The sequence below is a fragment of the Lytechinus variegatus genome, chromosome 14, assembly GCF_018143015.1.
Source record: "Lytechinus variegatus isolate NC3 chromosome 14, Lvar_3.0, whole genome shotgun sequence".
In the NCBI taxonomy this organism is placed as follows: Eukaryota; Metazoa; Echinodermata; class Echinoidea; order Temnopleuroida; family Toxopneustidae; genus Lytechinus; species Lytechinus variegatus.
In genome coordinates, this window is record NC_054753.1 from 26375547 (window position 1) to 26394433 (window position 18887).

General features: G+C 37.2%; 1 protein-coding gene across 2 annotated transcripts in view; it reads left to right on the top strand.

Moving 5' to 3' along the window:
- Positions 1–18887, top strand: part of LOC121427351 (endothelin-converting enzyme homolog) — an 87025-nt gene that overhangs the window by 53541 nt on the left and 14597 nt on the right. For both annotated transcript variants that reach the window (XM_041623697.1, XM_041623698.1), the window contains exons 7-12: positions 5202–5318; positions 6772–6864; positions 8846–8979; positions 13647–13869; positions 14876–14974; positions 17225–17302. In XM_041623697.1, the coding sequence (XP_041479631.1) occupies positions 5202–5318; positions 6772–6864; positions 8846–8979; positions 13647–13869; positions 14876–14974; positions 17225–17302 (744 nt within the window). The remainder of the gene's footprint in view (positions 1–5201; positions 5319–6771; positions 6865–8845; positions 8980–13646; positions 13870–14875; positions 14975–17224; positions 17303–18887) is intronic.

Genomic DNA, 18887 nt, shown 5'->3' on the forward strand with positions numbered 1-18887 from the left:
GCGGCAGGTATCGCAGCTTCGCAATATGTCAGCCATTGTTACACTGACTGTAGGCTCAAACATGATAGATGGCGCTGTCCGTATTGAGGCCTAAAGTTAGCTAGCAAGACATGTGTTGTTTTTCCCGCGAAGCAAAAAGAGAAACGTGATGAAATGTTTGCGCTGCACCCTGATTTACTGGAAATTATCATTCCTAAAGTTCTTTTGGTGATTTGGGTGAGATATTTTAATGAAATATATGTTTGGTGTAGGGTGACTGTGTTGGGAAATATACATGCATGTAATCAAAGTGAATTTACGTATGAGGATTGAGTTTAGATTGAAATCTCATTTCCCCACGTACCGGTACTAGATTGAATAAAAAAAAAAATCTTGGCAAGTGTGCGTCCAGATAATAGAGAGATCCGGATAAGGGGAGGCCGGATAAGAGAGGTCGGACTGTAGTGCATGATGCAGAGTCTGGAGTCATGAGACTATATTCACTATGTACTATGGCTGGCTGTACTTGAAACAAGAGTCTTTGGAGTCTAGTCTGAGGTCACTTTATACCTGTTGTGTGTCATACCCCTTTCATAAACCTAATTATACGGCTAATAGCAGCATAATTTGGTCGTAAAATCGAAGGAAGAACCAGAGTTATCCGCATTATTTTGATGCTGCTATTATCCGCATAATAGCAGCATCGGGACCAGATTTTGACCTTATGAACGCATTTTGAAAGTAATGCGGATAATTGCCATGGAGCGGTCACAAGGTCACCCTTTTCCAACGCAACCGCATCGGAGGGGGTGTGTGCGGTTGCCATGATGATTATCCTCCTTTTTCAGGACTGGCGCTCGTAAAAATAGTGCGGATTATTATTTTCGGAGTTTATGAACGCAATTTTATTGAATTATCCGCATTACTCTTAGGCGGCTAATTGGAGGATAGGTTTATGAAAGGGGTATATCAGTGTCAAATATAAGTCTGTGCAGGCAGACTAGGTGAAGCCAAAGGCCATGCAATTTCCTGTTATATTTTTGAAGGGTTTTTAAAAAAATGAAAAAATAAATAAAATTAATGCTGCAGGTTTCATGGACATTCAAAATTTCCCCAAAATTATTGCAACATTTTGTTTTCTAGAGATTAAGGATTTTGTTTAGTATTATTTTCTTTTGTCTTTTGAGCTGTGAAGTCTTGCATTGATATTCAGTATGAATCATAAAAAAGTGAAGACCAAATAGAAAGAGTTTATTTGAAAGTGAATCTTTTTAAAAGGGTTTTTCAAAAAAATGTTTTTCCCAAAAAAATTGCTTACAGCTGCAGGTTTCCTTGACGTTCAAATTTTCTAATAATAAGTTAATAACAATTCTAAAAATATCTTTGAAATTATTTGCTCTTGATGAAAGACCGTATAGATGTAAAAGCGAAACACCCAAAGCGATAAATATTAATTTATGGAAGAGGGTCCCCGGATTACCGTAAATCCCTTTTGTTTATATATTGTTGCTATCGTATTCAGACAATCTGTAATTTTTCATTAGATGATTTAAATTATTGACATGAAATTTGTGTGTCCATTTGGAAAAAGAGATATATTTCTTTATAAGTGTACATGTAGCTTGATTTGCTTTGTTATGTGAATAAAGGAGGCCAGATATGGTATAAAGAGAAAGAGACATTCCAATTTCCCCCCTTAAATTATTATCACAATTTGTTTTCTAAAGATTAAGGTAATTTTGTTTGGTATAGTGTATAGTGTTCTTTTGAGCTGTGAAATCCTGCATCGATATTTAGCATGAAATATTGAAAAAATGTGAACCAAATAGAGAAATCTTTTAATTGAAAGAGAGTATTTGAGTGTTTCATATCATGCAAGATTTTTTCACAAGTGATTGTTTTTTTTTTTTAAATCTAGTTTTGCAATTCTGATTGATGTAAATGTTAAATGTACCTTGAAGGTGATTTGCCTGAAGTCAACCCTAATTATTCCTGGAGAGAAAATTAATCATGAATTTTCCACAGGTATTTGCTTGGGGCTTCTAATCTTGTACAGGATTGATACTGTTTCTGTCTCCTATTCTGAAAATTGATATCTTTGAGAAATTAAGGGGAACTCACTTCAAGGTGCTCTACCATTCAAGACATTGGCCCAAATTCACAAAGGTGGTTTTGAAAACCCGTGGTTGAGTCCATGGTTATGTAGATTTCCTGTATAAATTACGCTAAATTTAGCGCGTTTCTGGCGCGTGTATAAAAAATTCCAATGCTGATGCCCGCTTTTGTCACAGTGCACCAAATTGATGCCTGCTACCATGGTTAGATACGCTATTTTATTCATGAGTCCACTGTTTGAAGAGTAGACTCATGAATAATAACAGTGGACTTATGAATAAAATAGCATATCTAACCATGGTAACAGTCGTCAATTTGGCACACTGTGACAAAAGCGTGCGTCAGCATTTGACATTTTTTATACACGCGCCAGATATGCGCTAAATTAAGCGTAATTTATATAGGAAATCTGCATAAACCATGGACTCAACCGTCGGTTTTCAAAACCACCTTTGTGAATTCGGGCCATTGAATCTCATTCTTGGCTAATGGGCTTTTTCCTCAATTAGTCTAAAGCCAACTTGTCCCAATTACCAACTCGTCTACTATCATTTGGTCTACCTTCAGTTCGTCCACTATCCACGTGGTCTAATTGCAATTTCAGCCACTCACCATTTCATCTAACGATCAGTTGGTCCAATAGCCACTGATATACCATATGGTCTAATTTCAAGTGTTAATTGGGCGAATACTATGGAAATAAAAATGGATATTAGGCCAACTGGTTAGGACGAAATGGTCATGGATGAACTGGTGATTAGAGTGATGATTGGACCAAATGGTTGTTAGACGAAATGTTGATGGACGAAATGGCATCAGACTGTGAAGGTAGACCATGTGATGAGTGGACGGGCTAACAATAGACAAATTGGCCATTCACCTGCTCATGCACACTTTGAAAGTCTTGGTAAACAAACCCTATCATAAAATAATTGGAAATCATTTGTGATTTTACCTGTGGAAAAAATATGGCAATTTGATGTTTATTAAAAATGATAAATGCGTGGAAGCATATTTCTTTGCAAATACGGATGCATGAATATTTTAAAGACCAAAAAATTATGGGTTTGTCTCAAATGACTATATGATCATAAATAATGTTGCATTGTGGGTATAAATCTAGCAATGATGTCACTCACTATTTCTTTTGTTTTTTATTGTTTGAATTATACAATTACATTTCAATTTTTACAAATTTGATGATTAGGACCTCCTTGCCTGAAGCACAAAATGTTAAAATAATGGCATTCCATGTGTTCAGGGAGGAATGAAACTTCATTTCACAAGACAATTACGAGAAAATGAAAATATTTCATATTTCATATTTCTTATAATAAAGTACGAAAGAACTAGTGAGTGAGTGATGTCATCAGTTCCTCATTTGCACTGACCGAGATGTGCATATAACTGTTTTGTCAAATGAAGCAAAATTTTAAAATGCCATAACTTTCTTATTTTACATCCGATTTTAATGAAATTTTCAGTGTTATGCTTGTTGAATTTTTGTCTTTTTATTCAAATCAAGTTTTTGTTTGGTGGACTTGTCCTTTAAAATCCAAAAAAGAACAAGAAACTTATAAAACTTTCAAATTGTTAGTTTGTGATGTCATGTGCAACCAGTTTTTGGAATGTAGATTCTATAAATTCCTTTTTTTGATACAGAAGGGGGTATAAGATAATGCGTCTGAGGATGTATCTATTGCACAAACAAAATCACTTTCAAAATTTTTGAGAAAAGAGCATTTTGGGGAATTTATATCACACAACGTATGAAGAAGCTGCTCGTCTATGATGTTACAAAATCAAAACTTTAAGAATTCATAATCTGTTTTTTCTATGACGGATTTTCATCAACCCATCACCAAGGTTTTTTTTCTCTTTTTTAAATACTTCTATTCAAACCAACTTGTCATCTGGGTGAATATCCCCTTTAAATGCCAGGGTTTTGTCCCCTATCTACCTTTTGGGCATACTTAGTGTTGAGATGCCAGCCCTGGATAAAGTCAAATACCTAGTAATAGCTTGCTTTGTCCCCCATCGGCGATTGCCAACCCCCGGAAGACAAAATCTGTTGGCTTCTTCTTAATCATGGCTATTGAACTTCCCAGGATAGCTACCCTTGTAATTCAATACAGTTAACATTTGTCATTTATCTTTCCTAGACTCTAGAATCAAAAGTAATCCTGATGAAAGTAATGTTTAAAGGGTGGGTGAAAGAGAAATTTTTGTTTGCTTACACCACAGATATTTATTGCTGCTTTGTCGGACGTGTTGTAGCAGGGCAGTGTGCACAAAAAGTGTTTCATGCTCATAAAAAGAAACACCTGCAAATCTGTGAGAAAGCTATCCCTTCGAAATCTTCCCATTTTAATAATGCGTGGTGATATGGGACACCTCCATATACGGATATAACTAGTTTTACAGGTAGTCCTGTAAATCAGGAATCTAAGAACTTTGCACCTCGATCTGCATATAAGGTTGTACAGTATGTGATCTGACCATATTGCCGAGGTGTACAAGATATAAATTAACATAGTAAGGACCGTCATCAGTTCGAAGCCTGTATGCCTCTGTCATGTAAAATGAATTTGTTGACTTTAGTTGCTCTTCACTGCAAATAATCTTTGACTCCAGTGAGAAGTTCCCTCCTATTATCCATTATTGGTATTATTGTCAACAAATGTCCATTAAATGTGCATTCATAGATGTAAATGTACAGTAGAATCTCTCTTTTGGATTAAAGTATCATTTTGGACTACAGCCTCTATATACATGAAAATCACCATCTGGGTGTGGTAACACAAATGTTAGCGATCAATCATACGCTTGATTTCCATGATTGATTGTACATTGTAGTCAATGGAATCAATCATAGATAAATATTCTACGATTATTGCAAAGCTTTGTGTTACAGCCCCCAGATTTGTGATTTTTTTTTGCATGGTCAGCCCCCCTAAACTTTCAAAACCATTCCGCGGCCCCTGGTATAAAGCAACATAACGTATGAGCAGTGACATTTCTCAGAGAATTTTCATGAAGATTTATCTGTCATGTTGTCATTAATACAAATTATCTTGTATGGATTGCTCTCTTGTTTTCCCTTTCAGGTTTTAGCAGCTTATATCAAGATGATGGTGACTGTGGCAACGCTAATGGGAGCAGATGAAGATGAGGCCAACAGACAAATGAGGGCAGTCTTAGAGTTTGGCCAAGATATTGCAAATGTAAGATCTTACTTTTCCTCCTCTATGTCAAACATACATTAAAGGGGAAGTTCACCTTGACAAAAAGTTGATTGTAAAATTAGCAGAAAAAAAATAAAACAATTATGTCAAAGTTTTTTGGAAAATCCATCAAAGAATAAAAAGTTATTAGAATTTTGATCATTTGAATTGTGATGTCATATGCAAGCAGCTTTCCAACATAGCATATATGGTAAAAAATCAATGAAATGTCATTTGTCAGAAATTGAAAATGGTTTTATTGTACCTTCAGTATATCAATACACAAATCATTTCTCACCCGTTCCTAAAGGAAAATTGAAAATAAGTCATCAAAATAAAATGAAATTTTATATTACATAACATATGTGTCAACTGCTTGTTTATGATCATGTCATAGATCAAAAACTTGAATTTGTAATAACTTTTAAAATCTTTAATAGATTTTTCCCAAACCTTCACCTAAGTTTTTTAAAATGATTTTTTTTCTTCTATTTTTACAACTTTTTGTCAGGGTAAAATTTCCCTTTAACTTTACAGATTAAAATTCAGATACTTATGTGTATGAAACATTATGTTGGTAGTGTTGTTAAACCACAATCAATCAATCTTCTAAACCATGCACTTCTTTCTCCTTCCTCTGCCCCCCCCCCTCTTTGCCTCCTCCTCCTCCTCTTCTTCCCCCTCCTCATTCTCCTATTCCTCTTTTTCATCCTCCCCCTCCTCTTCCTCTCCCTCCTCTTCCTCCTCCTCTTCTCTTCCTGTACCTGCTCTTCAGCCTCCTCTTCCCCCTCCTCTTCTTCCTCTTCCCCTTCTCTTCCTCCTCTCCCTGCTCCTGCTCTTAAACCACATCTTCCCCTTCTTTTCCTCTTCCCCTTCTCTTCCACCTCCTTTTCCCTACCTCCTCTTTTCCTCCTTTTCCTCTTCCCCCTCCTCTTCCCCCTCCTCATTCTCCTATTCCTTTTTTTCATCCTCTCCCTTCTCCTCTCCCTCCTCTTCCTCCTCTTCTCTTCCTGTACCTGCTCTTCAGCCTCCTCTTCCCCCTCCTCTTCTTCCTCTTCCCCTCCTCTTCCTCCTCTCCCTGCTCCTGCTCTTAAACCACATCTTCCCCTCCTTTTCCTCTTCTCCCCTCCTCTTCCACCTCCTTTTCCCTACCTCCTCTTTTCCTCTTCCCCCTCTTCCTGTTCTATCTCCTCTCCCTGCTCCTCCTCCTCCTTTTCCTCTTCTTCCTCCTCTTCACCACACCCCCTTTTTTCTATCAAAATGATTTTGATAAATCCTCAATAATTCATTCAATTCATTTTTATAATTAAAAAATACAACTTGACTAAATAACAAATGCTTGTTTGAGCAGTGTAACTATTTATTCACATTTTTTCCCTATCCTCCTTCCACCTCTAATATGCCTCTTGGTGTATAATACATTGATGTTTGTTTGGATTTGCATTCTAATTAGATTTCAGTAAGAGATACTAACAACGAGGATCAAGACCCGGAGATGCTATACCATCTCAAGACGATAGACGATCTACAAGATATCATGCCTGCTGTAAGCATACATTACCATCTTTTCATTCTTAATAATAATGATAATTAGCATTTATATAGCGCTTTATCAATCTACGACTGTTCAAAGCGCTTCACAATTATTATTTCTTGGTCACTGGCTTCATAGCATTTCAAGCAGCCTGTTAGGTGCACACTTGCTAAACCAACCACAATGACGGTTGTTTCCTGCCAGTACCCATTTAGCACCTGGGTGAGAGTGGTAATGTGTGGATTGACACCTTGCCAAAGGGCGCTAGGCCATGGTGGGATTCAAACACACGACCCTCTGATTAAAAGGCGAGAGTCAGAAACGCTCCACCACGGCGCTTCCATTCTTGTTATTATAATAATAATAGTACTAATGATATGCATTTAGGTTGTAATGTATACACTATCAAGACATATTCTGAGGCGGAGCACAAGTAAAATAGAAAGGATAATCTTATTTCAAATAGTAGCATAATACATGTATCTATAAAGGAGAGAGGGAAATTCCCAGGCCCCCCTTGGAATTCCCCTCTGAATCTTGAATCTGAACAATGGCGAAGAACTTAAAAGGGGAGGGGGATCTTCTTGTGTGCAGATTGATGGGATACACCTGCTTTTCACGAAATTACCCATGCGCTCAAAACGTACAAAGATGGCGTTTGATTCACCGCTGTCTTTATATTGCCATATTGTATACGATTTGGATATTCACTATGAAGCAGCATCTGCATATGAGCCTATCTGCTCTTGATAGGACATTACCCATGGACACAGAGCTATATTCCACTCAGCGCCTTGAAAAATCATACTCATGGCGCATTAAGACTATATTTGCCCTTTCGGACATACCCTTTTCTCACCATTTTATCGTCCCATCCTCGGGCTATCAAACCCCAAACATCTTATGTTAAATGCCAAGGTTGTACCGGCCTGTCTCCCCTTGTGTAAATAGATGAAGTTATAAGGGCAATTAGACGTTGTTTATTCCCATCCTCAATTTATTAATTGACAAACAGGATGCTCTAATGAGGAAGATCCCTGAAGTGAAATTTGGAATTTTTACTGAACATTATAAACATATTTTTTTATCTTTTCTCTTTGTTTTCCCCTGCTTCTCCTGTCTGGCTTCTCTTGTGTTTTCTGTACTTCTCTTCTCTTATACGGTTTCTCCCTCTGCCTTGTGTTATCAAAATTTTGATTGGTTTTTCTCTTCTTTTATTTTACCACATTCTTCATATTTTTACTCCTAATTCTCCCCCACAATCTCTCTCTCCTCCTCCCTCTCTCTGCCTCTCTCCTTATCTCTGTCTCTTTCTTTCTTATTTCCCCTTTCCTATCTTATTTCTTCTGAAAATTTATTTGTTTGCTGCCATTTTTTATGGACTGTTATCATCTTTCATGCTCTCGTTATCCATCTTTCTTCTTTTTCACTCTCTCTATCTCTTGCACTTTTCTACCTCTTCGTCATTCTCTCCCCCAACTCTTCTCAAATTCTTTTTACTTATTTTTTTTACATTGGCTGTATTGTCCTCTCCATACACTCCCTGGTCACTCTGTCTCCATCTCCATTCTTCTCTCTATCTCTCTCTTTCTACCTCTCTATCTTCTTCTTTTTCCTTCTTCATTGTCGCTGTTGCTTTCCTCTTCTTCTTGTCCTCCTCTTCTCATTCCCATCCCCCTCCTCTTCTACTTCTCCTTCTCATCCTCTCTCACTCCTCCTTTTCCTCCTCCTCCTCTACCTCATATTCCTCTTCCACATTCTCTCTCTCCTCATCCTCCATCTTCTTCTCCTTCTCCTTCTTCTCCTTGCTCTTCTCCTTATTTTTCTCCTTTTCTTTCTTCTTCTCTTTCATCTTCTCCTTTTCCTGCTTCTCCTCTTCTTCTTTTCGTCCACCTCTTCCTCATCCTCTTTCCCTTTCTCACTCTTCATCTGTACCTCTCCATCTATCTATCTCTCCTATCTCTTTCTCTTGCTTCTTCCTTTCTTATTACAGATAGACTGGTTGAGTTATCTCCAGTTCCTCTTCAACGGTACAGACATTCAGATCACCAAGGATGAGCCCATTGTTGTCTATGCACCGGATTTCCTCCAAGACATGGCCAACCTCATTCTGTCTTCAGATCCAATGTGAGTTTTTAGATTTTAGGTGGATCAGTGAGGATGGATGGATAGACATATTGGTATATGAATGACCAATCTCATTCTTTCTTAAGATTCAGTGTGAGTTTTAAGATTGTAAATATGATAAATAGATAGATGGGTGGATTAGTCAATAAATGGATGGATGGATGGACAGATTGGTGTATGAATGACCAATCTCATTCTTTCTTCAGATCCAATACGAGTTTTAAGATTGTAAATATAATAAATGAATGGATAGATGGGTGGATGAGAAAATAAAGGGATGGATGGATGAATGGATGGATGAGAAAGTAAAGGGATGGATGAATGAATAAATGGGTGGATGGTTTGGTGTATGAAAGACCAATCTCATTCTCTCTTCAGATCCATTGTGAGTTTAAGATTGTAAATATAATAAATAAATAGATGGATGGATGAGTAAGTGAACGGGTGGATTGATGGATGAATCATGAATGTATGAAAGACCAATCTCATTCTCTCTCCAGATCCAATGTGAGTTTTAAATACAAAAAATAAGATATAAATAAACGGATAAAGACAAATTAATAATTGGTTGAATGAATAACTAGATGAAATAACAATGAATGAAAAGTTTGATTACAATTTAACAAATAAAAGACTGAATTTGGAATTATAGTGTGGTACGGTATGTCACTGACACAGCTCCCGTAGGACTAGCGTGCCAAAATTGATTTTTTGGTTGTTTTGGCTTCAGTAGGGTCCCCTTAGACCAAAAACGATGGGGTTCAAATTTTCAGACCCCTCCTTCCCTTTGTGGGGGGTCCTTTTTGGCGCCATATTGGCCTGTACAAAGCCCAATAGGATAATCCATTGTTTTCAACCTTATTTCTCACTTTTCTTCGCCAATTATATTTTTAAGTTGTCTGAGGTGTATGAGAATGAATATTTGATGATGTTGTGATGTCAATTTTTTTTAACTTTTACCTTATGGGGGCGGACTTTACGAAAAATGCCCCAAAATTGTAAAATATTGCCCCCAAAATATTATTTTTCCCTTTTTTGGCACTAAAATTAGGACAAAAGGATTACAAAATGAAATGAATATGTATTGTTATACAATCCAACAACAGAGGAATATATCACATGTAATGTATATCATTATTTTTGGTCAATTGATGTAAAAATCATCCCCATTTCAGGATTTTATGCAGTGAAAACCTTACTACAACACTAGAGGGCGCCATAACTTATGATAAGCACTTCCCTAAAAAAATCAAATTCTAGGGCACTGTAATTTTATCAATAAATTTGAAAGCTGACACATTTCAAGAGCAATTATATCCAAAGCCTATTCATAGTATGGGTTTTTATTTTGTTTTGTTTCCCCCCCCGGGGGGGGGGGGGGCAAAATGGCTGCCTTAGGCTAAAAAAAAAAACCTGGATTCTTTTTTTTTGTTACTTAAGTGACCTTAATTTGGTTTCTATTCAAATATTTTAAGGGTGAAGAAGTATATCGGGAAAAGTTACAAGGACCCAGAAATCCAAGATGGCTTCCAAAAATGGAGTTTAAAATGGCTGTTGATACTGAATCCCAGCCATGGCATAGTTTCATTCTGCAAGAAATTTATCAACATTGTGCTGCACTCAACCCAGGTGAGGTAAATGGGTACCCGGTAGGAAAAAATTCCCTGAATGCGAGAGCGCCTAGGCAGCCCATCTAAGGCAGGGGTAATAATAATGGCAAGGCCCGCTGGGAGAACAGTTTTTAGAATTGAAGTGGCTTCCCTAGGTAAATATACCTATATCATTAATATTATCATTATCATAACAAGGACAGTCATTGGTCTATGTCGGAAAATCAAAGATGGCGTGAAGAAATCTGAGTCTAAAGTGAATGCTGTTACTTAAAAATGAACATAGTTCATTTAAAATTCACCAAGGACATATGATTTTGGTGTCCACTCAATGGTTTCATGATTATAATGATACTTTCGACTAGTTACAAAGATATGCACTTGTCCAATATGCCTTAAAATCCAAGAAAGTTTTCAAAATGGCATCTAAAATGATTCCTAAAACTCATTATAATAATGGTCAGAGTTACGATATTAATATTTGAGGAATAATTTGGATGTCTACATGGTGGTATAAAGGGTCAGATAATACATTCAACAAATAACAAGGATATTTAGTTTTCCATTTTGTCTAAAATCCATGGTAGATTAAAAAAAAATCATCAAATGGGTGCTATTACAAACTCATGAATCAATATGATAACTTATCCCATACATTTAAGTGTAGGCACCAAAATATTTCTCACAGGTTGGTATTGTTTGAATAATGTCTCCACTTTTAAGTAACAATAGTCATTTTGGAACCCATTTTTTAAAGCCAACTTGGATTTTAAGGCAAAATGGATAACTGCATAGTCATTGTAGCCAGTCCTTAATAAGTATTTTTACTTTCAACTCTTGAAATACTAGTGTAGACACCAAAATAATATCCCCAGGTGTATGTTTAATGTTCTATATCCACTTTTAAGTAATAGCAGTCATTTAAGCAATCTTGGATTTTTGATAAACTTGACATCCGACTGTTCTTTCAACTTGAAACAATACTTGATCCTTTAAACTCTAGTGTAGACACCAAAATCAAATCCACAATGTGCATTTCTAATGAACTATGTCTACTTTTAAGAACCACAGTCAATTTAGACCCTGCATTTTGGAGGCCATATCGCATTTTTTGACATACCAGACCACTGACAGCCCTTATTTACTTATCCAAATGTCTTATTTGACCCTTGAAACCATTGGTTTAGACACCAAAATTATATCTCCCAGGCCGATATGAAATGAATGTCCGCTTTAAGTATCAGCAGCCATTTTAAGATCATTTTTTGGAATTCATCTTTGATTTTTGGACATACCAGACCACTGACTGTCCTTGTAACTTATCCTTATATATTACTTGAACCAAACCAGTGGTTTAAAATTAAACAACGAAATCACATTTCCATGGACGATATGAAATCAGCTATGTCTGCTTTAAGTTTAGCAGCCATTTCAGAATAAATTTTTGAAGCCATCATGGATTTTTGGACCCACCAGACCACTCACTGTCCTTGTAACTTTTTCCAATTTACTACTTCACCCTTAAAATCATTGAATCAAAACCAAATTGCGAATTTTTAGCACACAGCAGCCTTTTTTGATGCCATCTTAAATTTTCCAGGTATTCTGGGGTCCTTATATTCACTCTACCCTGTGTCAACAAATTATTTTAACTCCTAGACCATGGAGAATGAAACTAATTAGGATTCTAGGGTGGATAATGAGTGAGTCGTATTCATTAATTTTAAGTGAATGGTGGCCATCTTGGATACTATCTTGAAAATAATCACTTTAGTTCCCTGATGCAGATTTTGGTAGATTTTTAGTATATTATTCCTGAGGTCAATTAGTACTAAAAACTGTTGAAAAACAATGTAAGTTCGGAAGTTCTCTAAACATCACATGTTATTTCAATAATGATTATGTGCATGTGTGTGTTTGCCTGTGTGGGGGGGATAAAAAATATATTTTATGTGTTTCTTTCTGTCTATCAGTAATTGGATATTAGCCGAGAAGTATATAATTGACAATTCGAATAGAAGTCTTTTAAAACTCTAGAACGAGTGGCCGAATGGTGAAAGTTGTATGCCAGTCAGTTGGGGGGGGGGGTAGGGGATATGGTTGGTAGGTTGCTCGTCTAACTTGAAGCCTTCAGATATAGGCATTCTAGCTGTCTAGGGATGATAAAGTACCATAAAACAATTCATTTTTTAACCGGGCGCAAAATTATACTAATACTCCTGATTTTAGTGGGTCTTGTTATAGGTGACCCCCCCTCAGGCAGTGGGTGAGGGTGGGGAAAATTGGAACCCTATCATTTCCTGATAGATTGGACCCAAGTGAATAAAAAAAAAACAATTTTGGCACAAAAATCCTGCAGGAGCTGTGTCATGATATACCATACCACACTAATATCATCATTATAAGTTATGGCGCCCTCTAGTGTTGTAGTTAGGTTTTCACTGCATAAAATCCTGAAATGGGGGTGACTTTTACATTAATTTACCAAGAATAATCATATAAATTACATGTGATGTATTCCTCTGTTATTGGACTGTACAACAAGACATATGCACTTCATTTTGTAATCTTTTTGTCCTAATTCTAGTGCCAAAAAGGGGGAAAATTATAATTTTGGGGTAATATTTTACAATTTTGGGGCATTTTTCGCAAAATCCGCCCCCCGTATGGCAAGAGTGAAAAAATATTGACATCACAACATCATCAAATATTCATTCTTGTACACCTCAGACAACTTGAAAATGAAATTGGCGAAGAAAAGTGAGAAATAAGGTTGAAAACAATGGATTATCCTATTGGGCTTTGTACAGGCCAATATGGCGCCAAAAAGGACCCCCCACAAAGGGAAGGAGGGGTCTGAAAATTTGAACCCCATCGTTTTTGGTCTAAGGGGACCCTATTGAAGCCAAAACAACCAAAAAATCAATTTTGGCACGCTAGTCCTACGGGATGACACACCATACCGCACTATTAATGATTAGTTGGCAAAAAGGCAAATTAGTGATAACATCTAAACAATTCAATCAAATCAACTCTCTCTTTCTATCTTTATTACAGAGTGGTTCACAACTACATGATCTGGCGTCTTGTCACATCATTGATGAACCTACTCAGTGCAGACTTCAGGCAAGCTGACCATGACTTTGATCAAGTGCTCTCCGGGAAACGCAGCATACCAGCAAAATGGAGATTCTGCGTCTCGGACACAGACGCCAGTGTGGGCTTTGCCTTGGGGGCGCTGTTCGTGAAACACGCCTTTGAGGGACATAGTAAAGCAAAGGTGAGTGTATATTAGAGAATGAAACCCTAAAGACAAGTGAAACCCTTTCAAGACTGAATGATTATGGTGTAACACATGCGGGCTCAGTCTCCAGCAGCTTGTATTAAAAATCAAATTATAAAATTGACAAAAGTCTGAGAATAATATGACAAACAGATATAGAAATCAGTAATGTGGAGGAGTGGAGGAGCAGTGGTGTAGTGGTTCTGACTCTCACCTTGTAAACAGAGGGTCGTGTGTTCGAATCCCACCGCGGTCTGGCGTCCTTTGGCAAGGCGTTAATCCACACTTTGCCACTCTCGACCCAGGTGCTAAATGGGTACCCGGTAGGATGTGAAAGTCATTGTAGCTTGTCCAGTATTGTGTGCGCCTCACAGGCGACTGACTGGAATACTCCCCAGGGAGTGGAGGATTTGCACACATTGTGTGCGGGAATGACTGATTGAATCCGATGACCGGGGTAATAATATATCTGTAAAGCGCTTAGAAACGTCGTTCCGATGGATTAAGCGCTATATAAAAGCGGATTATTATTATTAATGCTATGGAGTTCCTCCCATTGACTTTCCCCGTGTATACGGAAAGTATACCCCCAAATATATTATTTTGCTCCTTTTGCTGATCAAACTTTTTGTCTCCATGATATATGATTTACGAAATCTCTATCACACCGCCCGCGCACGTCTAGGACTTCGCAATTGTCACTTCATGTGATGGAGATTGATGGAATGTGATGGAAATTGATGGAGAATGATCATGGAACAAAACAAAAAAAATCAGTGGCAATGACCTCTACATTTCCTGTGTACTCAAATTAGTGGTGTTGTGACCCTATGCACTGAAAAGATCAGCGAAATACAGCAGTTCCGTCACTATGAGGGATGATTGACAGGAAAACTACCCTTTGTCGACTTCCGACCAATCCCATACCAAAATTCTCAGGATGCGGAATATAGTTATTATTTTAAATGTCATGACAACGTACATTGCTTTCATTTTATATTAGGCGGATGAAATGGTCGATGAAGTCAAGTCGGCATTCAAAAGGAATCTTCCAGATCTACCATGGATGGATGAAGAAACAAGGATAGCAGCTAAACAAAAGGTACATAATCCATTATATCACCCATTCTGAAGGGCATTATTTCTTTATATCATACACATACTTCTGTGAGGGTTAAAAAGATTAAACTAATGCCCAAGATGACTTTGACTATTGGACAAGATGAATATACTCTGATTGGATAGAGTACAGCATTCAAAACAGGATACGCCATCTCATATATCGTCGGCCTTATGCCAAAAGGGCCTTAACCCGATTTTAGGGGTTATTGAGTTATTAATATCACCTTGTAGATTTCATCATTCTCTTTAAAATGATGTGCTCACTTGTTGAAATTCGATTTATTTATGAAGATAATTATGAATTTCAAAAGGGCCTTAACGTGTATCTCATCTTTTTCCTTACGCCAAAAGGGCCTTAACCTACACGGATGATCCATTTGCGTTAGGAGGGCCTTTCTGGCAAACCAAAGGTGTTGCGAAACAAGAAAATTTCCTTATGCCAAAAGGGCGCTAACTATACGCGCGCATAGTTACGCGCATAGCTACGCGTACGATAACGGCCCTTTTGGCATAACGCCGCGTAGGTTACGCCCCTTTTGGCATAATGCCGAGTAGGTTACGGCCCTTCTGGCATAAATACGCTACATTCAAGCCTTATGCCAAAAAGGCCCTAACATGTTTTTTGCACATAGCATGTACAATTCTGAATATTTTATAATAAATTTAACACATTTCATGTAAAACTTAATAACTTAACACGTTTATCGAAATTGGCTTCAAAAGCAAAAAAAACGACCACAAACTTTTGATTATTAGAGAGGCCAAAACCTTTAAACGCGATTATCTCGGAATGGCCAAAAGCAGTTAAGGCCCTTTTGGCATAAGGCCGACGATATTTTCTTTTCAGAAAGGCATTATTTATTTATATCATACACATGTTGACTGCTTGGAGGGTTTCAGATTTAGCTAATGCACAAGATGACTGACTATTGCACAAGATGAATATACTGTGATTGGATAAAGAACATCAGTCATACATGTATGCTGGAATGTTCATCATCAAAAGCTTGAGTCTATACATCACTTATCATAGCCATAGTTGATACATTGTTCTATACACAAGCATGGTGGGTGCAGGATTGACCGGGGTGTGAGATGGAGGGGGGGGGGGGGTTTGGGCAATGTGATGTTCATATCTTTTTTCTGCCAAGCAAAAATAGAGGGGGGGGGGCTGTCCAACTCCCTCCCCCCTTCAATCCGTCCCTGTAAGCAAGTGCCAATCTAGTAATTGCTTGGGATTCAGATGAGAAAGTTATTTTAGCATAACCTACCCACACATTTGTACTGTAGCATTTGTGTATGCCACAGTGGATTGTTGCATACATTATTAGTATATCGAGTTAGACCAAAATATTAATTTCATAAAGTGTCTGGAAATGTCATCAAATTAGAATGGTCGGGCACAGCTGGATATTCAGGTGAATAATTTAATTTGCGGACAGCCAAGCAATGAGTGGAGGGGACGCATACATGTACATTATTTTGTTTGGCAGTTCAATTAAAAATGTATGTCAGAACCCCAGTGTGTTGGATTATCTTGGGAAGTTTTCTTCTTGCTTTCTTGCATTTATTAAATGTAAAATTTTCAAATTATCTTGCTCATTGAATATTCATAAAGACATGCATAGAACTGTTTCAACGGAAAATGCAAATCTTTGAAATACCATAACTTGGTTATTCCTTGTCCGATTTTGATCAAATTTCCATCGTTTTGTTTGCCTGATTTTGCTTTATTTGTTCAAATCATACTATTTTCAGCCTGGAGCATCCTTTTGATCCATTCATCTATACTTTCTTCAAAGTCCATCCCATTTCAAAGTTCACAGTCATCCACTCGACCACTTGATACCAGATTTGATATACACCTGTATCATACCTTTGATAACTGCCGCTGACCTCTATTTGTCTGCAATAATTGTGTTTCGAAGGGAGCGTTCATGTAACAAATAGTCAGTAATTTTCATTGACAACTGTTATAAGCTACTGAAATCCTTGCATCTAATTGGCTCAGAGCAAATTTGTAAATAAAAATCACTAACAGGATGCTTCGTGAGTCACTACCCAGAACTAAAAATCCGACTGAGCGGTGTCATTAATCGACCACTTAATACCGCTTCTGACATATCAAAGCTTTGATACTAACCGCTGACCGCAATTTAACTGCAATAATTGCATTTCAAGAACTAATAAACAAAACCAATTGACCTCATTTTGATTATCATTCTGCCAGGCCAACGCCATCATAGATTTGATTGGTTTCCCAGACTACATCTTGGACCCTGAGAAACTGGACGCATCGTATGAGGAGGTAAGTACCAAATCTTTGTGTCCTGTCCAGTAAATAGTTGCGATTGATCCGATCAATCTTAAATATTGAAAGCCACCAACGGCATCATTGGTTGAATCGGTTTCCCAGATTACATCCTAGACCCTGAGAAATTAAAAGCAATCATATTTAGAGATAAGTCGGCATTTCCACTTCTCCCGAAATTCAAGAAATTTTCAGAAAATTTCAACTCTTTCCAGAAATGATTCAGGAAATGAAAAAAATTCTGGAAATTCAAAGAAATTTGATCAATCTGTTTATTGAATTCATTTCATGAATTTAATTCATTCAAAGTGCAAAACCCACCTTTAATTGGCCCTATGCCGCGCCACATCGATTTTAAAAAGCACATTTCAAATTTCAGGAAAATTGAAATGTGCTCATTTCACGAAGTGAAAATAAATCAGCTGTTGAAACACTGAGGTATTAAAGCACCAATCTCTATGCTTCTGCCAAGCTGGGTGATGGAGGCAGTGGCCCGTATTCTGTAGTCGGGTCTAACTTAAACTCAGGTTTAAAGTTGTAGTTCAAGTATGGGAAGCCAAAAGTATTAACATTTTTATTAAGTTGTATGTTTCATATGTTTACTGTGCTCTTTCTTGATTCATCGATGGTGAAGACAATAATGTATTTATACTTCCTAGACAATTATGAATGATTTGAGAGCCAAATGAGCTGAAGTATGATATCCCTACTGTTTGGTGATTTATGTAAGAATTGGCTATCCATACTTAAACCACAACTTTAAACCCGAGTTTAAGTTAAACCCGACTTCAGAATACAAACCAGTATGTTTATTAGGCAGTCTGTCACCAGTTCCTTCTTACGAAGAATTGTGGCTAATTCAATCAATCACAACTATGGAAAGCCACCAACACCTTCCTCAAGATCCTTCAAACCTTTTCCTAATGTAAGGCGGGGCCAAGATGTAGCTCCATCGGTCCCAATGTATTTTATACGACAACATAAGATCTGCTGGATGGATCAATTTGAAATTGCCCAGTGCTTGCGCAGGAGTGAAGACCATCAGGTCAGATTTTGGGGTCCCACACTGCCCCAGAGGTACATTGTTGACTTGAAAATAGCTTTATAAATTATATTGTGTTTTCATTTCCAGAAAGGAGATCTCACATTCTCTTTTTGGATAATTCCGCCAAGAAGTACTTGTCCGTGAACGTAAAAACATCACTTTATGGGCAAATCTTCACATTAAAAGAGAATGAAACCTTTGGAACAAGTTGGATTTTGTGGAAACAGAAAATTCAAAGAATAAGATCAAAGCAAGTTGAGAAGAATCAGACAAATAAGGAGAAAGTTACGAGCATTTGAATATTGCGATCACTACTGCTATGGAGATCCTCACATTGGCAATGTGACAAATGTTTGTGATGTCAAATGTGAACAACTTTTTCTTTGATGGACTATAGAATACCCTGAAAATGTCCAATTTTGCTCTTAGGGTTATATGAACTATTTATCCATTATGTATTATCTGCATTACAATTACGATCTAAATGTCAAATTTTCATAACTTATTATTCATTCAATTTTTCCTCAAACAATTATC